The sequence below is a fragment of the Piliocolobus tephrosceles genome, chromosome 6 (genome assembly GCF_002776525.5).
Source record: "Piliocolobus tephrosceles isolate RC106 chromosome 6, ASM277652v3, whole genome shotgun sequence".
Classification (NCBI taxonomy): Eukaryota; Metazoa; Chordata; class Mammalia; order Primates; family Cercopithecidae; genus Piliocolobus; species Piliocolobus tephrosceles.
In genome coordinates, this window is record NC_045439.1 from 124915318 (window position 1) to 124941477 (window position 26160).

Here is a 26160-nt window from a genome sequence, read left to right on the forward strand (position 1 = left end):
GAGGGCGGGGACCGGGGGGGGGGCTCGTGGGGAGCGGTGGGCCCCCGCCACCCCGCCGGAGCGGGAGAGGAGAGCGCCCAACAAAAAAAAAAAAAAAAAAAAAAAAAAATAGTTGCTGATTTTGCACCACTTAAAAAAAAAAGCTTTACCTCTACATGTGTTTTTCTCTAGGCAAGCTTTGTTGCTTCTGAAAATAGGACAGATATTTCTTTGGATGACCCCAACTTTTGGCAGAAATGGGCCAAAAAGGCTGACCTAGACATGGATCTGCTCAACAGCAAGGTGAGTTTCTTCTTCTTTTAGGGAGGAAGTATTGCAGAAGACTACACTTCTTTCAGGAGTGTTTACAGCTACTCTTGATTATTTGATGCTAATTGTTGTTTATGATAGTGTATTGTATACAAGGGCTGTTGTGGATACTTTCTACCTAGGAGGCCCCAGAAAAGTAGTTGCTTTCTGAATAATTTTGCTTTCTGTAGATTATTTTACATGTCATTTTAAAAAATCTCTGAGTATCTACACATGTTACATCCAAGGTTATTGTAGTCCACAATTGTCTTATTCTTTTCCCATGAGCAAATCAGGAAGAGAATTACTTCTCCTTCTGTTCTCTTCATAGAATAATTTGGTAATTGACACACCTAGAGTACGAAAACAGACGCGCCACTTCAGCACTCTGAAAGATGATGACCTGGTAGAATTCTCTGATTTGGAAAGTGAGGATGACGAGCGGCCTCGCTCCCGCAGACATGACCGTCATCATGCCTATGGGCGCACTGACTGCTTTCGGGTGGAAAAGCATCTCCTGGTATATGGGTAAGACCCCAACTTACCATTAGAGGCAGTGCATACTGCATCTCCATCCTGATACTCTCTGTTTGCCTTTCAAATTGGGCGCTCTGATTAGTGAAGGGATCATGGGAAAAAATATTTGCCTTGGAGGGAGTTTTTCCTGTTCATTCTGTTACTATGTTTTTTAAGATCTTTGTTTCACACCTTTTCAGAGACATGATTCTGAGGGGCAGGGGACTATAATTTCTCAGAAAAATGTTAATGTAGTTTTATGTTTTTTAGTTGGGGACGATGGCGAGATATTTTATCTCATGGACGCTTCAAGCGGCGTATGACTGAACGAGATGTGGAGACCATTTGTCGGGCCATTCTTGTGTACTGTCTTCTACACTACCGTGGGGATGAAAATATTAAAGGCTTCATCTGGGACTTGATTAGCCCAGCCGAAAATGGCAAGACAAAAGAATTGCAGAATCATTCAGGTAATTATCAACTCTTTACTTTATGTTTTTCTATAGGTTAATCTAATCCTTTTCAGGTCCAAGGGTTTTTCTCAATCCAAGTCTTTGATGTCTCCCCTTTCCCAGGTCTATCTATCCCTGTGCCTCGTGGACGCAAAGGTAAAAAAGTAAAGTCACAAAGCACTTTTGATATCCATAAAGCAGATTGGATCCGGAAATATAACCCTGACACTTTGTTCCAAGATGAAAGTTATAAGAAGCACTTGAAACATCAGTGTAACAAGTAAGCATAGAATTTAGCAGACATTTTCCACCTCAAACTTTCTACACTGTACTGAGCCAACTCTTCCTCTTTCCCTTCTAGGGTACTGTTGCGGGTACGAATGCTGTACTACCTGAGGCAGGAGGTTATTGGAGACCAAGCAGAAAAGGTGTTAGGGGGTGCCATTGCCAGGTAAAATTCTGCTATATTTTTTTGATTTATGCCTGCCTTATTTGAGGAAAGATTGGTTTGCTTATTTCATTTTATGCTATCTTTGGGATACCTGATAATTTAAATCTATGTATCAGGTCTTTAATCCTATACTTGACACTAGTGGGAGGAAATAGGGTAGGTGCATGAGTATTTAAATTCATGGATACAGGAAGATACCTATAATAACCTTTGCAAGGATTCTCATTTTAATTTCCTGCATTTCTGTGCTGACTCTGCCCTCTTATACCTTTAGTGAGATTGACATATGGTTCCCAGTAGTGGATCAATTGGAGGTTCCAACAACATGGTGGGACAGTGAGGCTGACAAGTCGCTGCTCATTGGAGTCTTTAAACATGGTATGTACCTTCTCCTGTTCTACTCCTTTCGTACTGAAGATTTATGTTCACAGATGGAACATTTATCAAAATGCTTCTGAGAAATAACTGAGTTATCTAATTGATCTTCAATAATTAGTTCTTAAATATCCAGAGCAGAGCAGTTAGTTCCTATAAATAGATGTTCAAGAAGGACCAGATGGATAGGTAAATCTCAAGGTAGGGAGCCTCCCATCTGTTCTCTAATCACTGTTAGCCGTGTGTTATTGCACTGTATGCTGTGGTAAGTTAGGGTCCCACAAATCAGGGCAAGTAATATACCCCAACTATTGTTAATAATAACCACACTTAATTTGTATGACTTTCTTCTGGATGCACGCTAGCATAACAATTGCAGCAGACGGTCTTGTCACAGTTGTATTTCTGGGCATGTAGGCAGAGGGACGGGTCAATAATGTCACCTCAGAGGCAAAGCACCACCTGCAGGGTGGACTCTTTCTGGATGTTATAATCTGAAAGAGTGTGGCCATCCTCCAACTGTTTGCCCACAAATATCAGATGCTGCTGGTCAGGTAGGATGCCGTCCTTGTCATGGATCTTGGCTTTGACATTTTCACCAGTGTCACTGGGCTGGACCTCAAAGGTGATGGTTCTTCCTGTGAGGGTCTTTACAGAGATCTGCATGTCTATGTCAGCTTGGCCACCTCACTGAAGAGAAAGAGCTGAAAATCTTCTAGTTTTGTAAATGTCCCATTTGTCTAAATGTTCAGTAGTCACTCTGATATAGGTATGAGCAGCAGTTTTTGAGTGAAATAAAAATAGAGTATAAGAAGGGAGACTGACTAGCCAAAACAGAAACAAGTAGGGCTAAGAATATTTCCTTACTCTCATAGCAGTTTTGCCTAATACCAAATCCCAGGCACTAAAATCAGTGAGCATTAACTTTCAGCCAAGTGACTTTGTGAATTAGAATGTCTTTTTTTTTAAAAGAATACTTTTGGGTTTTTTCCTACAAAATAAAAGTAATGGCACTTAATCTACATCTTTTTTGAGACATTTAATGGGATAAATAACACTGCAGGGGCCGGGCACAGTGGCTCACGCCTATAATCCCAGCACTTTGGGTGGCCGAGGCAGGCGGATCAGGAGATTGAGACCATCCCGGCTAACATGGTGAAACCCTGGCTCTACTAGAAATACAAAAAAATTAGCCGGGCGTGGTGGCTGGCACCTGTAGTCCCGCCTACTCAGGAAGCTGAGGCAGGAGAATGGCGTGAACCCGGAAGGCGGAGCTTGCAGTGAGCCGAGATCGCGCCACTGCACTCCAGCCTGGGCAACAGAGCAAGACTCTGTCTCAAAAAACAAATAAATAAAAATAAAATAAAAATAAATAAAACTGCAGGCAAGGCATGGTGGCTCACACCTGGAATCCCAACACTTTGGGAGCCTAAGGCTATCAATCACTAGTTAAAAACCCTTCATGATTCTAAATTGCTATAAAAATGTTAAATATAGTAATAAACCCAGTAGTTGTCCAAGATGACATTCTAACTGTATTTTCCATTATGAACAGTATAGAACATATTCTAATTATTCCAGCAGCATATAAAGTAAGCATAAAGGCAAAACAAATCTCTCATTTTCTTCAACTATGACCCTTTTTCTTCTAGGCTATGAGAAATATAATACTATGAGGGCAGACCCAGCCTTATGTTTCCTAGAAAAGGCTGGCCGACCAGATGACAAAGCAATTGCAGCAGAACATCGAGTGTTGGATAACTTCTCTGACATAGTAGAAGGGTAAGCATTAGTATTTATTCTTTTAAAACTCTAACTTATGCTGTGAGGTAACTCTAGCCTTGACTGAACCCAGTGGGATTCTTAATTGTAATTATACTCAAAAGTGATAGATCCTTAGCAAAAATAGGACGAGCATAAAGGACTCCATAAACTGCATAAACCACATGTTGCCATAAGATACATCTGAGGGTGAAAATGAATGTCACTTCTAAATGGCTTATTTGGTGTTCTATTTGGTTTGGTTTACAACACTTTTCTGTACAGCTGCAGTAGCTGAGAGAATAACTGGTCTCTTGAAAGATAACGGCCAGCAGCTCTTATAAGTTGCTTCTGTGGAAGAGCCTTAGGCACTTTCAGCCCTGGTTTATCATCTCCCACTGGTACCTGACACATAAAGGTACTTATTTTGCCTGAATACATGTCCCAATGATGAGTTGCCATGCTAATACTGAGCCACCAGGTAGGGCAGTGTTGCCCTGGTTTGGGTGCCAGTGAGTTTAACAAAACTTCTCACATGAAGATCTGAGGGGCATGTGAAACAGTTGGCTTAATTAATGAATACCTACCCATTCCATCATGACTTGAGAGATTTCTCTTTGATGATCACACCCTCAGTTTGCCTAGTGTAGGACCCTCAGAGGAAACTGGGTTATTTTTTCATTGCAAATCATTTATGCCACCTGTCTGTTCAGAAGAACAAAGTAATAAAAACAAAAAAGCATGAGCCATTCAAATGAAGTAATAAAAAGTAAATAGTTGGGTAGGAGGAAGAATTACATAATAAAAAGTCCTGTCAAGAAAAAGGAACTGTGTTGATCAAAGTGTTTCAAATTCAAGCAATTATGAATGGTAATTGTCAATTTGTTGTAATTATTTTTATTCCATTGGATGCTATACCAGACTGACCCAAAGTTTTGCACCTGGCCTGCCATTTCTGTGAACACGAAATTAAATACTAAGCCAGGCACTGTGGTTCATGCCTGTAATCCGAGCCCTTTGGGAGGCCACGGTGGGTGGATCAGAAGGTCAACAGTTCGAGACCAGCCTGGCCAATAAGGTGAAACCCTGTCTCTACTAAAAATACAAAAAAAATTAGCCAGGAGTGGTGGCACATGCCTGTAATCCCATCTACTCGGGAGGCTGAGGCAGGAGAAACACTTGAACCTGGGAAGCGGAGGTTGCAGTGAGCCGAGATGGCACTACTGCACTCCAGCCTGGGCGATGGAACAAGATTCCATTTCAAAAAATAAATAAATAGAATAAAATAAAATAAAATAAAGACTAGGCCAGGCTGGGATCAGACCAACCTGAGCAACATGGCGAAACCCCATCTCTACTAAAAATACAAAAATTGATCCCAGCTACTCAGGAGGCTGAGGCAGGAGAATTGCATGAACTTGGGAGGCATAGGTTGCAGTGAACTGAGATCGTGCCACTGGAATCCAGCCTGGACGACAGAGTGAGACTCCGTCTCAGGTTAGGCATGGTGGCTCACTCCTGTAATCCCAGCACTTTGGGAGGCCAAGTCGTGTGAATCACTTGAGCCCAGGAGTTTGAGATGAGCCTGGGCAATATGGCAAAACCCCACTTCTACAAAAAATATAAAAATTAGCCGGGTGTGGTGGCGCACACCGGTAGTCCCAGCTACTCAGGAGGCTGAGGGAGGAGGATCGCTTGAGTCCAGGAGGTTGAGGCTACATTTAGCTGTGATAGGGCCATGACACTCCAGCCTGGGCAACAAAGTGAGACCCTGTCTCAAAAATAATACTAATAAAGATTATTTCATGCTAGATATACGTGTGGCTAGGTCTTCATCCCAGGTCCCCTTAGTGATAGAAGATACATTATTAACATTTTCTTGTGCCTCTGCATAATTTTAGGGTTGACTTTGATAAAGATTGTGAAGATCCTGAATATAAACCACTCCAAGGTCCCCCAAAGGACCAAGATGATGAGGTAAGGAATTATCATTTGAGTCTCACTTTTCTCTCTTACTAGTTTTAAGTCTTCTCCCATTCTCTGAATCTTGAAGTATATTGGTTAATTTATAATACAAAGTGGAAAATGAATTATACCATTTGAGAATAGAAAGTATTAATGGAAAAGATTGTAATGCCAGTCGGGGGAGATCAGGGATAACTTTTTGGAGGAGCTGGACATTGAAGGATATTATTTGACTAATAAATTCCTGACTTCTATTATCTTCGAGTCATTAATAGGAACTGACCTTTCAGGTTCTACTTTCTTGTGCTTTTAGTTGGTTGTTACCAAGTTTTTGTGGGGTACATTTCTTTAGAAGTTTTTCTTGATCCCTTGGTGCCGTAGAAGGACACACACAAGAAAGTGATTTCAGAGTGCCAACTTCCCCCCCTTTCCCTCCCCACTCCATCCTATTGGGTGGATCTCCTTCTCTAGGGTGATCCCTTGATGATGATGGATGAGGAGATCTCAGTGATTGATGGAGATGAAGGTAAACTTCTAGGTCAACTAGTATAATTCTGTGTGGGATGGTGGGTTGGGGAATTATTCACTGAATTCTGTCCTATCCTGGGATTTCTAAGAGCTTTGCCTTTGGGTGGGTTAAAATACTAGTATTGCCTCTACTACCCTTGCTATACTTCCTATTCATTCTACTTTGTTTTCCACAGCCCAGGTGACCCAACAGCCAGGCCATTTATTCTGGCCTCCAGGCTCTGCCCTAACAGCTAGACTTCGGCGCCTAGTAACAGCATATCAGCGCAGCTACAAGAGAGAACAGATGAAGATAGAGGCTGCAGAACGTGGGGACCGGCGAAGGCGGCGTTGTGAAGCAGCCTTCAAGCTGAAAGAAATTGCACGGCGGGAGAAACAACAACGGTAAAATATAGCCGGGAACCTGTGCTGATCTGTGTCTTCAGTTATGGTCCCTATACTGAAAGCCATCTCAGGAAGGATTTATTTGGAATTCTCTACAGAGGGACCATTTTTTCTGCTTTGGTTGGTTAAACCTGTAGAAATTAAAACCTCATTTGTGTACAGTAATCATTAACTCTCAGGTAGGCCTCCTGTGTAGACATTCTCATTGATATTTGCCTGTGCCATTTTCCCCCTTGGCTCTGTAATTCTTACTCGTTACAGAGTACCTCTCACTGCTTCTTCTGGGCCTTTTTTTTTTTTTTTCTTTTTTTGCGTCTACTTTCAAATTTTGTGTTTTCAGATATTCTAAAACACATTTAAAAAATGACCAGTTGTCTTGTGTTCTTCTGATTATTGTTGCCCTACTTTTCCTTTTGTAGATGGACAAGGCGTGAACAAACAGATTTTTATCGAGTGGTGTCTACGTTTGGTGTGGAATATGACCCTGACACCATGCAGTTCCATTGGGATCGCTTCCGCACTTTTGCTCGACTAGACAAAAAAACAGATGAAAGCCTTACCAAGTACTTCCATGGCTTTGTGGCCATGTGCCGCCAAGTATGCCGCCTTCCCCCAGCAGCTGGAGATGGTAAGCAGGATTGCAGAGTGGGTGGGGATGGATGCCAACAGAAGCAACTCTGTTAATTTCTTCTTCTACTCCTGTCTCTTGCAGAACCCCCAGACCCTAATCTGTTCATTGAGCCCATCACTGAGGAGAGGGCCTCACGGACTCTTTACCGTATAGAATTGCTTCGGCGCTTACGGGAACAAGTTTTATGCCACCCCCTTTTGGAAGATCGACTGGCATTGTGTCAGCCTCCTGGTCCTGAATTGCCCAAATGGTGGGAGCCTGTTCGGCATGATGGGGAGCTTCTACGAGGGGCAGCCCGCCATGGGGTGAGCCAAACAGACTGCAACATCATGCAGGACCCAGACTTCTCTTTTCTGGCTGCCCGTATGAATTATATGCAGAACCATCAAGCAGGAGCACCAGCTCCATCCTTGTCACGCTGCTCTACTCCACTGCTACACCAGCAGTATACCTCACGCACTGCCTCACCATTGCCCCTGCGTCCAGATGCTCCTGTTGAAAAGTCACCCGAGGAGACAGCTGCCCAGGTCCCCAGTCTGGAGAGTCTAACTTTAAAGCTAGAGCATGAGGTGGTGGCCAGGAGCCGACCAACCCCACAAGACTATGAGATGCGAGTAGCCCCCTCTGATACTACCCCTCTGGTTTCTCGGAGTGTTCCACCCGTCAAACTGGAGGATGAGGATGATTCAGACTCTGAGCTGGATTTGAGCAAGCTGTCACCATCATCTTCTTCTTCCTCATCCTCATCCAGCTCCAGCTCCAGCACTGATGAGAGTGAGGACGAGAAGGAAGAGAAGCTAAGTGAGTGCATGCGACAGGCTGTTGGCCCTCTTCCTTGTTTCCCCCCTCTTCTCTTTCCCTTTTCTAAATGCATCCTCTTGAGAGAGATTTTTATTTTGATTTGATAAAATGTTAAAAGAGACCTGTTATTCTTTGGGCCTTTATTCAAAGCCCATATAATACCATTACCATATGACATTATTCTTCCATCTTTTCTCACACATTCTATGGGATCTCTTACCAGCTGACCAGTCCCGCTCAAAGCTCTATGATGAAGAGAGTCTCCTGTCCCTCACTATGTCCCAAGATGGGTTCCCAAATGAAGATGGAGAACAAATGACCCCTGAGCTTCTGCTACTGCAAGAAAGACAAAGAGCCTCTGAGTGGCCCAAGGTAACAAACAGCCTCATCTCTGGACATGTAGAGTCCAGAAATACAGTGTAACATTATATCCAGGAAACAAGGAACATATGGTTCTGGTTTTTTTGTTTGTTTTTTTTGTTTGTTTTTTTTTTTGTTTTGAGATAGAGTCTCGCTCTGTCGCCCGGGCTAGAGTACAGTGGCCGGATCTCAGCTCACTGTAAGCTCTGCCTCCTGGGTTTACGCCATTCTCCTGCCTCAGCCTCCCGAGTAGCTGGGACTACAGGTGCCCGCCACCTCGCCCGGCTAGCTTTTTGTATTTTTTAGTAGAGAGGGGGTTTCACCAAGTTAGCCAGGATGGTCTCGATCTCCTGACCTCGTGATCCGCCCGTCTCGGCCTCCCAAAGTTCTGAGATTACAGGCTTGAGCCACCGTGCCCGGCCCAGTTCTGGTTTTTTAAAATTGTGTTTATTGCTGCATTTTTTTTTTTCCAGGAAACTTCCCAGTCAACTTAGAAATCTTAATAGTATTAACTTCCTCCTTTCTGCCTTATGATTTTTACCCATCCTGGTAATGATGGCGCTATTGAGTATCACAGGATTACACAGCTAGTACTCAGACTCTTAAAATGGTATTTCTTTCTTTCCCCATTCAGGATCGTGTCCTGATAAACCGTATTGACCTCGTCTGCCAGGCCGTACTCTCAGGGAAGTGGCCTTCTAGCCGTAGGAGCCAGGAAATGGTAACAGGAGGAATTTTGGGGCCAGGCAACCACTTGCTAGACAGTCCCTCATTGACTCCTGGAGAATATGGTGACTCTCCAGTCCCCACACCACGAAGTAGTAGTGCAGCTTCCATGGCAGAGGAGGAAGCATCCGCAGTCACCACAGCGGCAGCCCAGTTCACCAAACTTCGCCGAGGCATCGATGAAAAGGAGTTTACAGTTCAAATCAAAGATGTAAGCTCAGCATATGGGCATTGGGAAGTGGGGAAGGATGCTGGAATCCTTGCTGTAACTAATTTTACTAATAGGTTACTAAAGTCATTTGGTTAGCTGATTTTAAAAATGAGAACACAGAGCTTACAAAGATCTATTTAGGAAGAGTCATTTTTCCTGGTTGTTTTCCTTATTTTTTTTTTTTTCTTTTTTCTTCTTTTTGAGACAGAGTCTCGCTCTGTCGCCCGGGCTGGAGTGCAGTGGCCGCATCTCAGCTCACTGCAAGCTCCGCCTCCCGGGTTCACGCCATTCTCCTGCCTCAGCCTCCGAGTAGCTGGGACTACAGGCACCCGCCACCTCGCCCGGCTAGTTTTTTGTATTTTTTAGTAGAGACAGGGTTTCACCGTGTTAGCCAGGATGGTCTCGATCTCCTGACCTTGTGATCCGCCCGTCTCGGCCTCCCAAAGTGCTGGGATTACAGGCTTGAGCCACCGCGCCCGGCCTGTTTTCCTTATTGAACCCTATTGATTATTAATCCTATTAATATTCAACAAAAAAAAGTTTCTTAAATTAGTATGTTTAGAAATAGCAGGATTTTGCCCCTGTGATGAGTTGCCATGCTAATACGGAGACACCAGGTAGGGAGTTTTACCCTGCATTGGGTGTTGTTGAAATAAACTCTTTCTCGTAAATGCTGAGGGGCACTAGGTGAAGAAGTGAAATTTTTCTAAGGAAAAAGTGTATATGTTTTCTTGTATTTCTAATTTTACCCTTTAGTCAGATGGCCTTCCTTCTCACCATCGTTGGGCAATAGGATTTATAGCCCACATCCCTCAAAGCTTAATCTTTACTTTCAAAAACATGTACCATATGATGTCTTGAGTGGGTGGCTTGTCTTCCTAGGAGGAAGGATTGAAGTTAACATTCCAGAAGCACAAGTTGATGGCGAATGGAGTAATGGGAGATGGACATCCACTGTTTCATAAGAAGAAGGGGAACAGAAAGAAGCTGGTAGAGGTGGGTGGTAGAGAAAGTCTTTAACCTGATGATTAGATTGTCCTTTTATTCCCAATAATTGATGAAGGCAGTGGGATTGTGGGAATGGAAAATACTAGAGTCATTTCATGACTACCATTGGCTCTGCTCCCCCTCCCTCCCTCCCCCAAAGAAGAGTATGTGCTCATGGGGGTGGATTCTGGGTTTGCAGCTGGAGGTGGAGTGCATGGAAGAGCCTAATCACCTTGATGTGGACCTGGAGACCCGGATCCCCGTCATCAATAAGGTGGATGGTACTTTGCTGGTGGGTGAGGATGCCCCTCGCCGGGCTGAACTGGAGATGTGGTTACAGGGTCATCCAGAGTTTGCTGTTGATCCCCGATTTCTAGCGGTGAGTGGCAGTCCCATCCAGCAAGATTTAAAGTCATTCCTTCGGTATTTAAGCTGCATGAGAAAGAGAAAGTATGACATACTATATCATCATTTCTGTATCTGCAAGATAAGGGTAATAATTAGTAATACCCAGTCTTCCAACCTCACAATTGTGATGCCCAAAATAAAATAATGTTGAAGTACCTTAAGTGCTAGGCAAATATTTACTATCGAACTATTATATAAACCATCTAATATTTTTTGGAGAGATCCCACTTAATGGCAGTTTTCCACTAGGATTAATCCTTTATCTATGTAATAAGCATTTATTACCAAACAAAAGACACCAGTACTTTAATAATTACTCCAGAGAAAATTTCGATTCCTATAGGATAACTGACTTTTTTCTATTGCAGTATATGGAAGATCGCAGAAAACAGAAGTGGCAAAGATGTAAAAAAAATAATAAGGCAGAATTGAACTGTTTGGGAATGGAACCAGTACAGACAGCTAACTCTAGAAATGGGAAAAAGGTGAGAGAAATTGCAGCATTACTACTCTGTTCCCACACTAGATGTGACATTAAAGGCTTTCAATGATGATTGTGATTAATGTTATTTATCTTTTTTCCTATGTATGTTTCTGTGAAAAATTATCTTGAGTTCACCAATAAGGAAACCAGTTTTTTTGTTTTTTGTTTTTTGTTTTTGTTTTTGTTTTTGTTTTGAGACAGAGTCTCACTCTGCTTTCGCCCAGGCTGGAGTGCAGTGGTGCAATCTCAGGTGCAATCTTGGGTTCAAGCATTCTCCTGCATCAGCCTCCTGAGTAGCTGAGATTACAGGCACCTGTCACTGCGCCTGGCTAATTTTTGTGTTTTTAGTAGAGATGGGGGTTTCACCATCTTGGCCAGGCTGGTCTTGAACTCCTGACCTCGTGATCCACCCACCTCGGCCTCCCAAAGTGTTGGGATTACAGGCTTGAGCCACTGCACACGGCCTTAAGTTTTCTAATTCTATATATTTTAGAAGTGTTTGGACAGGTCTACTAAGGAAAATAGTCATGAGATTTCCCAATATATAAAAGGTTGAGAATCACTAATAATATGTCAGTAATGGAAAAAGCAGAGGAAACTATATTTTATAATTCATAATAATAAATTTGGCCATTAAGTCATTCTATATTTTCAAATTTACTTATACTTTTATGATGGATAATAGGCCATTTGGTGGATTAAGTACCCATAGTTTCTTCTTTCCACCAAATTACAACTGCAGAAGTTTCTCTTGGCTATGCTTACCTTACTTTCTGCAATAGTTGTATTTTTTTTTTTAATTTTTTATTTTTTTGAGACAGAGTCTTGCCCTGTTGCCCAGGCTGGAGTGCAATGGCACAATCTCAGCTCATGGCAACTTCTGCATCCCCGGTTCAAGTCATTCTCTTGCCTCAGCCTCCGGAGTAGCTGGGACCACTGGTGCATGCTACCATGCCCAGCTAATTTTTGTATTTTTAATAGAAAGAAGGTTTGCCATGTTGGCCAGACTCTTCTCAAACTCCCAACCTCAGGTGATCCACCTGCCTCAGCCTCCCAAAGTACTGGGATTACAGGCATGAGCCACTGTGTCTGGTCAATAGTTGTAACTTTTTTTTTCTTTGAGACAGAGTCTCGCTCTGTTGCCCAGGCGGAGTGTAATGGACTGATCTCAGCTCACTGTAACCTCCACCTCCCAGGTTCAAGTAATTCTCCTGCCTCAGCCTCCCAAGTAGCTGGGATTACAGGTGCCTGCCACCACGCCCAGCTAATTTTTGTATTTTTAGTAGAGACGGGGTTTCACCATGTTGGTCAGGCTGGTCTCGAACTACTGACCTTGTGATCCGCCTCAGCCTCCCAAAGTGTTGGGATTACAGACGTGAGCCACAGCGCCTGGTCAATAGTTGTATTTTTAAAGCATACGTAAATCATTGTTTGGTAGAGTCATTTAAAATGGATTAGCACTTGCCTTATCTAATCATTCCCCCATTTGATCTTCTACAGAAATCTTTATACACATATAGTCATCCCTTGGTATCTGTGAGGGATTGGTTCCAGGACCCCTGCAGATACCAGAATCCGTGGATGCTGAAGTCCTTTATATATAAAATGGTGTAGGGGCAGGTGTGGTGGCTCTTACCTGTAATCCCAGCACTTTGGGACGCTGAGGCAAGAGGATCACTTGTACCCAGGAATTCAAGACCAGCCTGGGGACCCCACTGGGACCTTATCTCTACAAAAAATAAAAAAAATTAGCTGGGCCTGGTGGTGCAATCCTGTAGTCTCAGCTATGGGGGAGCTGAGGCAGGAGGATCACTTGAGCCCAGAGGCTGAGGCTGCAGTGAACCATGATGATGCCACTGCACTCCAGCCTGGGCAATAGAGTGTGAGACCCTGTCTCAAAAAAATAAGTAAATAAATAAATAAAAATAAAATAAAATCATGTAGTATTTCCATGTAACCTACACACTTCCTCTGATACACTTTAATCTCTTGATTACTTATAATACCTAACACAATATAAATGCTATGTAAATAGTTGTTACACTGTATTAAAATTTGTATTATTTTCTCTTTTTTTTAGTTTTTTGTTGTTTTCAAAGATTTTCTTTTTTTTTGTTTTGTTTTTGTTTTTGTTTTTGAGGCGGAGTCTTGCTCTGTCGCCCGGACTGGAGTGCAGTGGCCGGATCTCAGCTCACTGCAAGCTCCGCCTCCCGGGTTTACGCCATTCTCCTGCCTCAGCCTCCCGAGTAGCTGAGACTACAGGCGCCTGCCACCTCACCCAGCTAGTTTTTGTATTTTTAGTAGAGACGGGGTTTCACCGTGTTAGCCAGGATGGTCTTGATCTCCTGACCTCGTGATCCGCCCGTCTCAACCTCCCAAAGTGCTGGGATTACAGGCTTCGGCCACCGCGCCCGGGTGATTTTCAATCCACAGATGGTTGAATCCATGGATATGGAAGGCTGTGTGCATACACATACATTTATGTGTCTGTATAACCACATGGAATATCTTTTAACAAAATTAATTTTAAAGTAAACTATCAATATTTTGCATTTAACAAGTTTGAAACGCAAAATATATGTAGATTTATGAGGCTTATTTTTATATTGATGGAAGTGTTACCATGGAAGAATGTTTCAGTTTTCCCTGTTAGCCTTGATGAGAACAAGAGTGCAATAAATAGAATGGTTGACATGGGAAAGGCTGGTGGCTAGAAGGCTAATGCCATCTCTGTCTTCAATTTAACATTACAGAGCAGCCTGTAAGAAGGGCTTTTCCTTCACTGTTACCTATTTTTACCTCAAGTACTTCTGCTACTCCCTTATAGTCAATTGAAACTCTTAAGAAATATCATAGAAAATCACAGAAAATCCTAATGTGACTAGTACAGAATTTATTTATTTATTTATTTTTGTTTTGAGACAGAGTCTCGTTCTGTTACCCAGGCTGGAGTGCAGTGGCATGATCTCAGCTCACTGCAACCTCCGCCTCCTGGGTTTAAGCGATTCTCCTGCCTCAGCCTTCTGAGTAACTGGGATTGCAGCCATGCACCACCACACCCAGCTAATTTTTTTTTTTTTTTTTTTTTTTTGAGACAGAGTTTCGCTCTTGTTGCCCAGGCTGGAGTACAATGGCATGATCTCGGCTCACCGCGATTTCTGCCTCCTGGGTTCAAGCAATTTTCCTGCCTCAGCTTCCCCAGTAGCTGGGATTACAGGCATGTGGCACCATACCCAGTTAATTTTTTGTATTTTTATTAGAGATGGAGTTTCTCCATGTTGGTCAGGCTGGTCTCAAACTTCCGACCTCAGGTGATCTGCCTGCTTCAGCCTCCCAAAGTGCTAGGATTACAGGAGGGAGCCACCACACCTGGCTGCCACTCGGCTAATTTTGATATTTTTAGTAGAGACAGAGTTTCGCCATGTTGGCCAGGGTGGTCTCGGAACTCCTAACCTCAAGTGATCTGCCTGCCTCAGCCTCCCAAAGTGCTGGGATTACAGGCATGAGCCACCACGCCCGGCCCAGAATTCTTAATATAGAATTGACAGTGAATCTAGCACTACATTATTGCTGGGACCTGCAGGAATAACTTCTAGCTTCAATGAACTTAATCAGAATTTTTAGTCAGAACATCTAGAAGAAGCCACTTAAAATTCAGATATATGTTTTTTATCAAGGTGGAACAAAAATTATTTTACTAAATTTGGTGAGGAGTTTCTGACAGTTTTTTTGGTGTTCTAGACATGCAGAAGTCTTTATCTGACCTGTCTTGAATTTACCCTGCTTTGATGTGCTAATAGAGGATATTATTGTAAATGTCAATATAGTTGTGCTACACTTCACATAGTAAGAACAGGTGAACAACTTGCCATCAGGAGACATTTAAGCATTTTTTATGTGCATTTACTAATTCATTCATTGTCTTACCCACACCCCTTCTTAACAAAGGTAATTATTTGTGAAATGGTTGACTGAAGATACAATATAGTCATGGGGGAAAAAAGTAAAAGCTGGTTAATATGAGTTTCAGTATGAAATCATTGATGTTAACTTCAGTATCAGAATGTTTCAACCAGCTAAGTCCAGCATTTCCTCCTTCCCATTACCACCAATCAAGCCTAGTATGGCTATGCTTGTTTTGCCTCTTCTAAGGTACATTCAGTAAAAAAGCATTGTAAGCTAGGACTCTGTTGGCTTTGGTTTCTTTTCTTTTTTTCCCCATTCTTTCTTTTTATTATCTTCTATTCTCTCCTCCTAGGGTCATCACACTGAAACAGTGTTCAACCGGGTTTTGCCAGGGCCTATTGCACCAGAGAGCAGCAAGAAGCGGGCCCGTAGGATGCGACCAGACCTTTCTAAGATGATGGCCCTCATGCAGGGTGGAAGCACTGGGTCTCTATCTCTGCATAACACGTTCCAACACAGCAGTAGTGGCCTACAGTCTGTGTCATCTTTGGGTCACAGCAGTGCCACTTCTGCATCTTTGCCTTTTATGCCATTTGTGATGGGTGGTGCAGCATCATCCCCTCATGTAGACTCCAGCACCATGCTTCATCACCACCACCACCACCCCCACCCCCACCATCACCACCATCACCATCCAGGCTTGAGAGCCCCTGGCTACCCCTCTTCACCAGCGACTGCCGCCTCTGGTACTACCTTGCGGTTGCCACCACTGCAACCTGAGGAGGATGACGATGAGGATGAAGAAGATGATGATGATTTATCTCAGGGCTATGATAGCTCAGAAAGGGACTTCTCACTCATTGATGATCCTATGATGCCAGCTAACTCAGACTCCAGTGAAGATGCTGATGACTGAAGCCCCAGCATGGGCCCCATTGCTTGGGCGGCTGCTGTATTTTTCACTTACTCTGGCCCTTGGACTATGGAAACGTGGGAGGGGCAGGGGAGATGTGGGGAAGTCCAGGACTCCAGGAGGTGAAAAGGAAAAAAAAAAAAATGTACCTGATTGCTCCCAATTATGAGAGGATTGGGTGGGCAGGGGAACTCCTAAAATAATACATGACCACTTCCTCATTTCTGGGGAAGGAAAGGAGACTAGAGCAGCTGGTGCGCTCACCCCTCCCTAGTCACCTCCATTAACCACAGACTATGTAGCGCTGGCCCTAGCCTCTGGCAGAGCCTGTTCCTGGCCAAACTGTGGATACAGCTGGAGGGTCAGGAACTGTTACCTTCCTTCCCCTTGGCATTAATAAATTTAAGTTAATCCTTTTCCACTCTTCCTTGGTTCTATATTTGCTCAAACCCAATGTGAGCATTGATTTTGAGTTGTTCATAGTGGGTAATTTCAGCACCACTTTCCTTAAGTTCAATACTATTCATACTAAGTTACCTTGGATAGAGCAGACAAGTCATCTGTACTCCTCTAAAGGGTATATATAAATGTAGACTGTCCAGCTGGCTAAAGGCAAGGGAATTATTTAAGGTAAATGCTAGGTAGGCAAACTTCTGGATTCAAACTCCCAAGTTTTTAGAAGAGACAGGGAGCAAGAATGTCATCGGGAACCATTTACATTTTGTTTCTAATTAACTGAAGTAACGGTTATTTGGGGCAAGCCCTAGAATAGTGTCAGTTTTCATGAACTGCAGTAAGAGGACTGGCTCACTGGAAGGATGCTGCCACGACTGGCTCAGGCGTTGGGGTTGTGAGAAGGAACTAAAAGTTTGTGGAGCCCCTGAAGTCATTTGTTTCCTCTGACTTATACCATCCCACTGCTCAGTTACAGCTTGGACATATTATTTTCCTTTCGAAAGCTAGGTTCCTCCCCATAGCTTGGGTCGTAGTTTATCGCGAGGCTGGGCTCCATTTCCCTGGGTATGAGTTCTCTGTCCCCGCGGCTTGACCCAGCATCCTGGCACCAAGGATCCCTCCAGCTCTGGAGCAGCTAAAGGCTTTCGCATTCCCATCATTTCCAGGAGGGGCGCATGCCCAGTTACACTGTAGTAGTACCACTTTTATCCCACGCTAGATCCCGCTCTTTCCGCTCCCCTTCCTTTGCAGATGGGGTGGAGCTATTACACCCGCGCGCGGCAGCTCTTGTGGGGCGGGGCAGGCACCACCCCCTTCGCTTTGCCTAGTGGCTGCCGCCTCGGCAAAAAGTCTTGAGGTCCTGGAAACCGCGGCTGGGCTGAGTTAAGGGCGGAGGCAGAGCGTCACGTGACGACGTCGATTCGCGTGCGGCAGTGGCGAAGTTGACAAGAAAACCCCGCGAAAATCGACTCTTTGCCTCGCACATTTTGTTGATTTTCCCCCGTTTTTCCTTCTCTCTTTCCCCCGCCCATCCGAAAGAGGATTGGGGGAGAAAAAAAAAAGAAATCCCTAACGCTGTCGGGACCCGGAAGCGGAAAGGGCATTTTGAGGTCGATACTTCCGGGTCATTGGGAGAGTGCGGGATTCCTGGGCCGAGAGCGGGTGGCGGAGCCGGGACCTCGCGTGATTCTCGGAACCCGAGGAGAAGCGGCGTCTGGGGCTATGGCTGTGACTCTGGACAAAGACGCTTATTATCGGCGAGTGAAGAGACTGTACAGCAATTGGCGGGTGAGGAAGATCCTGTAATTTTTCCTAGGGAGCCCCTTCAGCCATCCCATAATAACCCTGTTTCTCGGCGCCCTTTTTTCTCTTTCGGTCAGGAATTCCCGGGTTCAGTGCCTCACCCTTTTCGTTGCTCCCGAATCGTTCACCGGAGGCGGCCACGAACGCTGCCCCTTAACAGGGAATCCCTCGCATTCACCCTGTCCTGCGGCCATCACCATCTTCCCCGCGTGCCAGCCTTGGTCATGCATAACAGCACCTCTCGTAGTCTCTTCCCGCCCTAGAAGAGGCAACATCCTTCCCTCCTGCTCAGTGGTCACGTCTTGTTGCCCCTTCCTGCCGTGTTCTCACGCACCCACGCACTCGCTCTGTCCCTCCAAAACCACAAATTCCAGCCCTGGTCCCGCCAGGGTTATAACCGTCTTCGTAAAGAAGAGATGGAAGGGCAAGAAGGATGTCAATCGGGCTCTTAGCGTTTATCGTTTGCGGGGCATTTCCTGGAGTTAAAAAAAGAAATACTGCTCACGCGCAACCGCCTCATGTTCTAGGCCCTGCTATGGGTTACAGAGAGAGACCTAACGCTGAAAGCCTGCAGACGTTAGTAATACCAAAACAAAACAAGACGATGCCTAAAACCTTATTAGTTCCTTGCTAGCGTATCCGGGGCACATGTTCATTAAAAGAGCTGTGGCAGTTCCCAGTTTTTTAAAGATTCGGCAGTTTTGCTGCTTTAAAATCGTCCACAGTTAAAACTTATTTTTATGATGTTAACTTACTAATTGAGCAAACATTTGGTTGCATTCTGTGATGTAGTGTGAGTTGGCTAGCTTAAGTCTTGCCCCTGAACCCTGTCATCAAGGGAAGATACAACTAATAAAGATTTTTTTTTAACCTGAAAAACGTTTTGAGAAAAATGATCAGTTCTCATTTCAGCATTGTAAATATTATCTTTCAAACTGATCATCTACTAAAACCAAGCCATTAAAATTGGTTGTTTCCTTGCCATTCATATTAAAGGTGCCCGTGCATGTTTCATCTTTTGAGGCTAAATACATTAAATAATTGAAAATAAAATTGATTCGGTTGCATTTTATGAAAAGAAATAAGAACTAAATGCTAGATGAATGCTGAACATTTTATTTTTTTAAATTTTTGGTTAATTTCTACCAAATGATTTTTTGCACCTTCTCTCAGTGTCATATTATTATTTGAACATAATCTATGTTAGAAAAACATTTTAAAACCTTGATACTTTCTGATGATCAGTAAGTACTAAAAATCCGAAACCCTCTCTTCTGCCCATAAACCCTGAAACTATAAACCTTTGATCGAAAATTGTTTCTAGTTTCAGTGATTCAGATTCATCAAATCATTTCATTCTCTCTATACCATTCATGAAAACTAATCTGTAGCTCTAAATTCCCTTTCATTACAAATTAACTGTGGCCTGAAGACAGGTTGGCAAACCTAATATAAAATAATGGTCTGTAAATCCATGAAAGTTATTTCCCACCCACCGTTTTTTTTTGTTTCTCAAAAATCCTGAAGTTTATCTTGGTCCTCTTACTACCTTAATGACATCATCTTGGGAGAATGTTAGACATTGACAAGACACTGATGGTGTAAATAAAGTTATGCGCCAAGTCTATGTAAAAATGTACCAATTAACAAAACCTGTGGATGAAAAACTTACTTGAATAAGACTTTTTATTAACACAAAAGACTGCTTTTGTGTTAATATGTCCAGAACCCACCTGTAGAAGTTCTTTGTGTATGCAGTCTTTTCAGCCTACAGTGCTTCCATTCTGATATACTTAATTAGAGATAGTAGTTTCCTGGGTTAAAGCTGGTTATTTATCCTCTTGGATATAGCAGAAAGATAGTGGGATATATAGGTGTGTTGTATAACTTTTTCTCTTTTACACTTTTTCTTTTTTAATGAGAAAACTGGGATTGAAATAGAATAAATTGAAGTTAATGGTAAAAATTCCAATCCTGGCTGGGCACCGTGGCTCATGCCTGTAATCCCAGCACTAGGCCAGGAGTTGAAGACCAGCCTGGGCAAGATAATGAGGCCGCCGTCTCTACAAAAAAAGAAGCAGCAAATAAATTAGCCAGGCGTGGTGGCGTGTTCCTGTAGTCCCAGCTACTTGGGATGCTGAGGCGGAAGGATTCCTTGAGCCCAGGAGTTTGAGGCTGCAGTGAGCTGTGATCGCGGGACTGCACTCCACCCTGGATGAGACCCCGTCTTTAAAAAATAAATAAATAAATAATAAATAAAGAGAGAAATCCCAAGCCTTTTGCTTTCAGCTTCCATCTGGGGAAAAAAAAAAAAAAAACCACTCAGTTGTGACTGAAATTAACTAAAAAATGATTTGGGCTCCACACCCACTTTTTAATTTTAAATACTCTCGATTATAAGCTCTTAAAAGCTGTAGTGGTTGAACCTGGTAGTTCCATCACTCCAAATCCAAGTACACAGGATTGTGGAGAACTGATAAGCTACTAACCTTTTTCTTTCCTTTTTTAAAAATAAGAGTAGGAACTAACCTTACCTATCTGCAAGTTAATTTTCAGTTAGGTACCTATTTTGAGGCTATTGCAAATAAAATATACTATTTATTAATTATAACTTTCATAACTTACGTCCTAAAAACAATTACAGTTATCACGTACTTTTAACTGAATAGAAATTTCAAAAGTATTAAGCCTTGTATCTAAGTAAATCATGTCATTTTAGAGATGGGAAAATGGAGTTAGTCAAAAATCAACAAGAGACCTTTCACAGTGACTAGAACGTACTACTGTTTTATGACTCCTGGAGGTTTGAGTCTAGATCCAGTCTTGCCTCTTATTTTTTAAGTGAGAGCTGCTAAGAGCAGAAAGGATTTGCAGCACTTTCTCTGTATTATTAGAATATCCCAAGTGGTAGTGGTGGATCATGGAAATGGGCTGCATGCTTCTTTGTCCTCTTATGCTTACTAGATCCTTATTCAGAGATTGCCAGCCTTTTCATGATTATGATTATTTTTAACCAAGTAATATGATTAGTGCTGCTCATTGGGAGAAACAAAAGAGGTTATCTACCATCCTAGGGTTCCAGCTGCTTTGAGGACTGAGGGGCACAATTTCCAGGCGTATCTGTTTATCATTTGAGACCTACCTGTTGGGACATTCTGCTATGAGTGGACCTTGACTTCATTCATCTGCCTTTTATCTCAAAGAATTCCATAAAATGTCAAAAAGATTTGTTTTCAGAAGGAATACTCACATTCATGTGAGCCTACACCAACGGTCAGGATTGGGGTGGTGGAAGACTGACCCCAAAGAAACTTCGTGCTTTTGAAGAAGCTAATGAATTAAAGTATCATTGCTTCTCTTGAGTGGAGCTTTCTGGCTCTTTGCACATTTTTATGGTAGCTTAGTTTCTTGTTCTGGGTTGTTCTCTTAAGATTCAACAGCTATCTTCTGTGGCTCAGGAAGGATTTTAAAAAAATATGTAGTAGCTTATACCTGTATAAGACCAGCCTGGGCAACATAGTGAGAGCCCAGTTAAAAAAAAAAAAAAAAAAAAAAAAAAAAAAAAAAGGGCGGGCGCGGTGGCTCAAGCCTGTAATCCCAGCACTTTGGGAGGCCGAGACGGGCGGATCACGAGGTCAGGAGATCGAGACCATCCTGGCTAACACGGTAAAACCCCGTCTCTACTAAAAAAAAATACAAAAAACTAGCCGGGCGAGGTGGCGGGTGCCTGTAGTCCCAGCCACTCCGGAGGCTGAGGCAGGAGAATGGCGTGAACCCGGGAGGCGGAGCTTGCAGTGAGCTGAGATCTGGCCACTGCACTCCAGCCCGGCCGACAGAGTGAGACTCCGTCTCAAAAAAAAAAAAAAAATTCAGTCTTCCATCAGTATCTATTGGGGGTTGGTTCCAGGGCATACCTAGATACCTAAATCAAAGGATGCTCAAGTCCCTGATACAAAATGGCATCATATTTGCATAGTCTATGTATATCCTCTCATTATTTTTGATTTCTAGATTGCTTTAATACCTAATACAGTGTAAGTGCTGTGTAAATAATAGTTATACTTAGTTTTTAGGGGGTAATGACATAGAAAAATGTTTGGCCATTTTAATTTTCAGTACACAGTTGAATCCACAGATAAGGAGAGCTAGCTGTATAGGCATTTCCTGTTATTTCAGTCCCGCGGAGGATTACTTTCACTCACACTCACCTCTTAACAGCTCCTTTATCTCTGGAGTGGGATAGAGAGGTTTTTTTGTTTGTTTTTGTTTTTATTTTTAAGAGTTTCACTCTGGCTGAGGCTGGATTGCCATGGCACAGTAACGGCTCACTGCAGCCTCAACCAACCCAGCCTCAGGTGATCTTCCACCTCAGCCTCCTGAGTAGCTAGGACCACAGGTGCAAGCCACAACAGTTGGCCTTTTTTTTTTTGAATTTTTTATGGAGACAGGGTTCCACCATGTTGTCCCAGGCTGATCTCAAACTCATGGGCTCAAGCGATAAGCCTACCTCAGCATTCCAAAGTGCTGAGAATACAGGTGTAAAGTCACTGCACTTGGCCAAGAAACTTTTTAATAATCCTGACTAAAGAGGGTTAGATGGAAATAAATGCCCAGATGGATTGAGATTTTTTTTTTTTAATGTTGCTTACTCAGCTTTTATAATCTAGTTCTCTACTTTTTTTTTTTTTATTGAGACAGTCTGACTGTGTCACCAAGGCTGGAATGCAGTGATGCATTCTCAGCTCACTGCAACCTCTGCCTCCCGGGTTCAAGTGATTCTCATGTCTCAGCCTCCTGAGTAGTTGAGATTACAGGTGTGTGCCACCATGGTTGGCTAATTGTATTTTTAGTAGAGATGGAATTTCACCATATTGGTCAGGCTAGTCTCTAACTCCTGGCCTCAAGCAATCCACCCGCCTCAGCCTCCCAAAGTGTTGGGATTACAGGTGTGAGCCTCCACACGCAGCCCTAGATCTCTGCTTTTGTATTTACTTTTTATCCCTGTTAACAACTACAGTGCCTGGCATGTAGTAGTCACTCAGTGAACAGTGGTAACTGATTATATGGGTATTTAGCTATAACCAGACTGCAAAAATATTTTCTTTTTTTAAGGCAGTATCCCATTTGGTTCAAAGGAAGATAAATTGTTCTTCTGCTGCACTACCTTTCTCCAACTTTTGTCATCCAGATACCACCTTCACAATTTTTGCAGATTCTTTGCCATCTGTTTTATATTTTATTTAACTCTCACTTTAAAAATTATTTTAATCAGTAATATAGTTTTTTAAAACTCATAGTTCAGGCCGGGCGCGGTGGCTCAAGCCTGTAATCCTAGCACTTTGGGAGGCCCAGACGGGTACGAGGTCAGGAGATCGAGACCATCCTGGCTAACACGGTGAAACCCCGTCTCTACTAAAAAATACAAAAAACTAGCCGGGCGACGTGGCGGGCGCCTGTAGTGCCAGCTACTCGGGAGGCTGAGGCAGAAGAATGGCGTGAACCCGGGAGGCGGAGCTTGCAGTGAGCTGAGATCCGGCCACTGCACTCCAGCCTGGGTGGCAGAGCGAGACTCCATCTCAAAAAAAAAAAAAAATCATAGTTCTAATAAAAGCCTTAAAACAAAAAGTCACCTGTCCCAGAGGCAACCACTTCGAGTTTTTTGTTTCTTTCATATTTCTATTTTTTTTTTTTTGAGACGGAGTCTCGCTCTGTCGCCCGGGCTGGAGTGCAGTGGCCGGACCTCAGCTCACTGCAAACTCCGCCTCCCGGGTTCACGCCATTCTCCTGCCTCAGCCTCCTGAGTAGCTGGGACTACAGGCGCCCGCCACCTCGCCCGGCTAGTTTTTTGTATTTTTTAGTAGAGACGGGGTTTCACGGTGTTAGCCAGGATGGTCTCGATCTCCTGACCTCCTGATCCGCCCGTCTCAGCCTCCCAAAGTGCTGGGATTACAGGCTTGAGCCACCGTGCCTGGCCGATATGAAAAATTTTAAAGACAAACAAGTTTAGTTTTAAGTACACCCTATATACCCACCACCCACACAGTTAACATTTTGTCATACTTGCTTTATCACACATCCGTCCTTCTTAATAATTTTTCCCCACAAGTTTTAGTAAAATCAGTAGTTACTATTTACATTGTTTTTTTGTTTGTTTGTTTTTTGTTTTTTTTTTTTTTGAGACGGAGTCTCACTCCGTAGCCCAGGCTGGAGTGCAGTGGCCGGATCTCAGCTCACTGCAAGCTCCGCCTCCCGGGTTCACGCCGTTCTCCTGCCTCAGCCTCCTGAGTGGCTGGGACTACAGGCGCCGGCCACCTCGCCCAGCTAGTTTTTATTTTGTATTTTTAGTAGAGACGGGGTTTCACCGTGTTAGCCAGGATGGTCTCGATCTCCTGACCTCGTGATCCGCCCCTCTCGGCCTCCCAAAGTGCTGGGATTACAGGCTTGAGCCACCGCGCCCGGCCTCATCAAGGACATTCTTAAGTGAAACTGGCCTTTTTTCCTGAGTGTGTGGTAATAGAGAAGTAGTTTGGTGCTACTACCTTGATTCATACAAAGGGACTAGCAGTTTTAACTACAATTAGTATTTCACTGTCAGTGAAAACTAATGATAAAACTTCTTACCAAGCTGAAGGAAAACATTTCTTACTGAAGTCAATGGGGAAAGGCATGTAATTTCTGGGTAGTGACTTGTTTGCATAATATATTTTGTCATGGTAGAGAAATACAACAGAACACTCAGTTGCTGTCATATATCCTTATTGACAAGCAGAAGCCCAAAAATGTGGAAGAGTCTTATGTAAGCATTTATCTTGACTTTATAGGGGAAGTCAGAATTATAACCCAGAATGACCAGTCTTTTGGCTTTATAGAGCTATTGAAGAGTATCAGATGGTTGGAGAACTCACACGTCTTGATGTCAAAACTTACTACAAAGCTATAGTAATCAAAACATCATGGTATTGGCATAAGGATAGGCATATAGAAGAGTGGAATAAGCCTGAAAATTCAGAAATAAATCCTCACATTTATGGTCATTTTATTTTTGACAGGGATGTCAAGACAATTCAGTGAGAAATGAATAGTCTTTTCAACAGATGGTGTAACAACTAGATATTCAGTGTAAAAGAAGGAAGTTGGGTTAGTCCACAGACCATACAAAAAAATTAATTGAAAACAAATCATAGACCTAACTGTGACAGCTAAAGCTATGAAACCCTTGTAGAAGAAGTACGTAGTAAATCTGAGTGACCTTGAATTAGGCAGAACCCTCTTAGATATGACACCAAAAGCACAAGAAAATAGATAGGCCAGGCACAATGGCTCACACCTGTGATCCTAGCATTATGGGAGGCCAAGGCAGGCAGATCACTCTAAGTTAGGAGTTCAAGACCAGCCTGGCCAACATGGCAAAACCTCATCTCTACTAAAAATACAAAAATTAGCCAGGCATGGTGGCAGATGGCTGGAGTCCCAACTACTTGGGATGGTGAAGCATGAGAATTGCTTGAACCCAGGAGGCGGAGGTTGCAGTGAGCCAAGATCGTGCAAGTGCACTCCAGCCTGCGGAATGGAGTGAGACTCTGACTCTGAAATAAAAAAGAAAATAGATAAATTGTACTACTTCAAAATTAGAAACTTTGGTGCTTCAAAGGATACCATCAAGAAAGTGAAAATAAAATGCACAGAATAGGAGAAAATGTCTGCAGATCCTGATAAGGGACTTGTATCTAGAATATAAAAACTCTTACAGCTCAATAATAAAGGAGTAACTCAGCTACAAAATGGCAGAGGATCTGAACAGGCGTTTCTCCAAGATGTATACAAATTGTCAGTGAACATATGAAATGATGCTCAACATCATTAGCCATTAGAGAAATGCAAATCAAAACTACAGTGAGGGCCAGACATGGTGGCTCGTGCCTATAATCCCAGCACTTCAGGAGGCCAAGTGGGGTAAGATCACTTGAGGTCAGGAGTTCGAGACCAGCCTGGCCAACATGACGAAACCCCTATCTCTACTAAAAAATACAAAAATTAGCTGGTCATGGTGGTGCATACCTGTAGTCCCAGCTACTTGGGAGGCTGAGGAAGTGTCCTGCAACTGATGAATGGATAGATAAAATGTGGTATATCTACAGAATGAAATATTCAGCAGTAGAAAGGAATGAAGTATTGACGCGGGCCACAACACAGATGAACCTTGAAAACAAGTGAAAGAAGCCAGACACAAAGGCCACGTTTTATTTGATTCCATG

General features: G+C 43.2%; 2 protein-coding genes, 1 long non-coding RNA gene and 2 other non-coding genes across 10 annotated transcripts in view; 4 read left to right on the forward strand and 1 right to left on the reverse strand.

Annotated features, from left to right (window-relative positions):
* The window catches only part of CHD8 (chromodomain helicase DNA binding protein 8), a 69814-nt gene extending 53248 nt beyond the window's left edge, over positions 1–16566 (forward strand). For 3 of the 6 annotated variants that reach the window (XM_023230484.1, XM_023230486.1, XM_023230487.1), the window contains 18 exons: positions 172–282; positions 620–816; positions 1075–1274; positions 1356–1536; positions 1618–1707; positions 1982–2085; positions 3735–3864; positions 5745–5820; positions 6280–6334; positions 6513–6720; positions 7140–7348; positions 7433–8152; positions 8376–8524; positions 9147–9449; positions 10332–10445; positions 10636–10815; positions 11213–11329; positions 15587–16291. In XM_023230484.1, the coding sequence (XP_023086252.1) occupies positions 172–282; positions 620–816; positions 1075–1274; positions 1356–1536; positions 1618–1707; positions 1982–2085; positions 3735–3864; positions 5745–5820; positions 6280–6334; positions 6513–6720; positions 7140–7348; positions 7433–8152; positions 8376–8524; positions 9147–9449; positions 10332–10445; positions 10636–10815; positions 11213–11329; positions 15587–16150 (3708 nt within the window). In that variant the 3' untranslated portion in view covers positions 16151–16291. Of the gene's footprint in view, positions 1–171; positions 283–619; positions 817–1074; positions 1275–1355; positions 1537–1617; positions 1708–1981; positions 2086–3734; positions 3865–5744; positions 5821–6279; positions 6335–6512; positions 6721–7139; positions 7349–7432; positions 8153–8375; positions 8525–9146; positions 9450–10331; positions 10446–10635; positions 10816–11212; positions 11330–15586 lie in introns of all 6 variants that reach the window. The other 3 variants (XM_023230485.2, XM_023230488.2, XM_023230483.1) reach the window with 2 other exon arrangements.
* LOC111554824 lies at positions 4286–4395 on the forward strand. The gene has a single exon (XR_002735340.1). It is a non-coding gene; the product is annotated as a small nucleolar RNA U6-53/MBII-28 (small nucleolar RNA).
* LOC111554825 lies at positions 10028–10131 on the forward strand. Its single transcript, XR_002735341.1, has one exon. It is a non-coding gene; the product is annotated as a small nucleolar RNA U6-53/MBII-28 (small nucleolar RNA).
* Positions 10472–18883, reverse strand: LOC111554812. Its single transcript, XR_002735337.2, has 2 exons — positions 18007–18883; positions 10472–10868 (listed from the first exon to the last, which is right to left on the reverse strand). It is a non-coding gene; the product is annotated as an uncharacterized LOC111554812 (long non-coding RNA).
* Positions 17739–26160, forward strand: part of SUPT16H (SPT16 homolog, facilitates chromatin remodeling subunit) — a 33496-nt gene continuing 25074 nt past the window's right edge. The window contains exon 1 of the mRNA XM_023230489.2: positions 17739–17890. Within this exon, the coding sequence (XP_023086257.1) occupies positions 17825–17890 (66 nt within the window). The 5' untranslated portion in view covers positions 17739–17824. The remainder of the gene's footprint in view (positions 17891–26160) is intronic.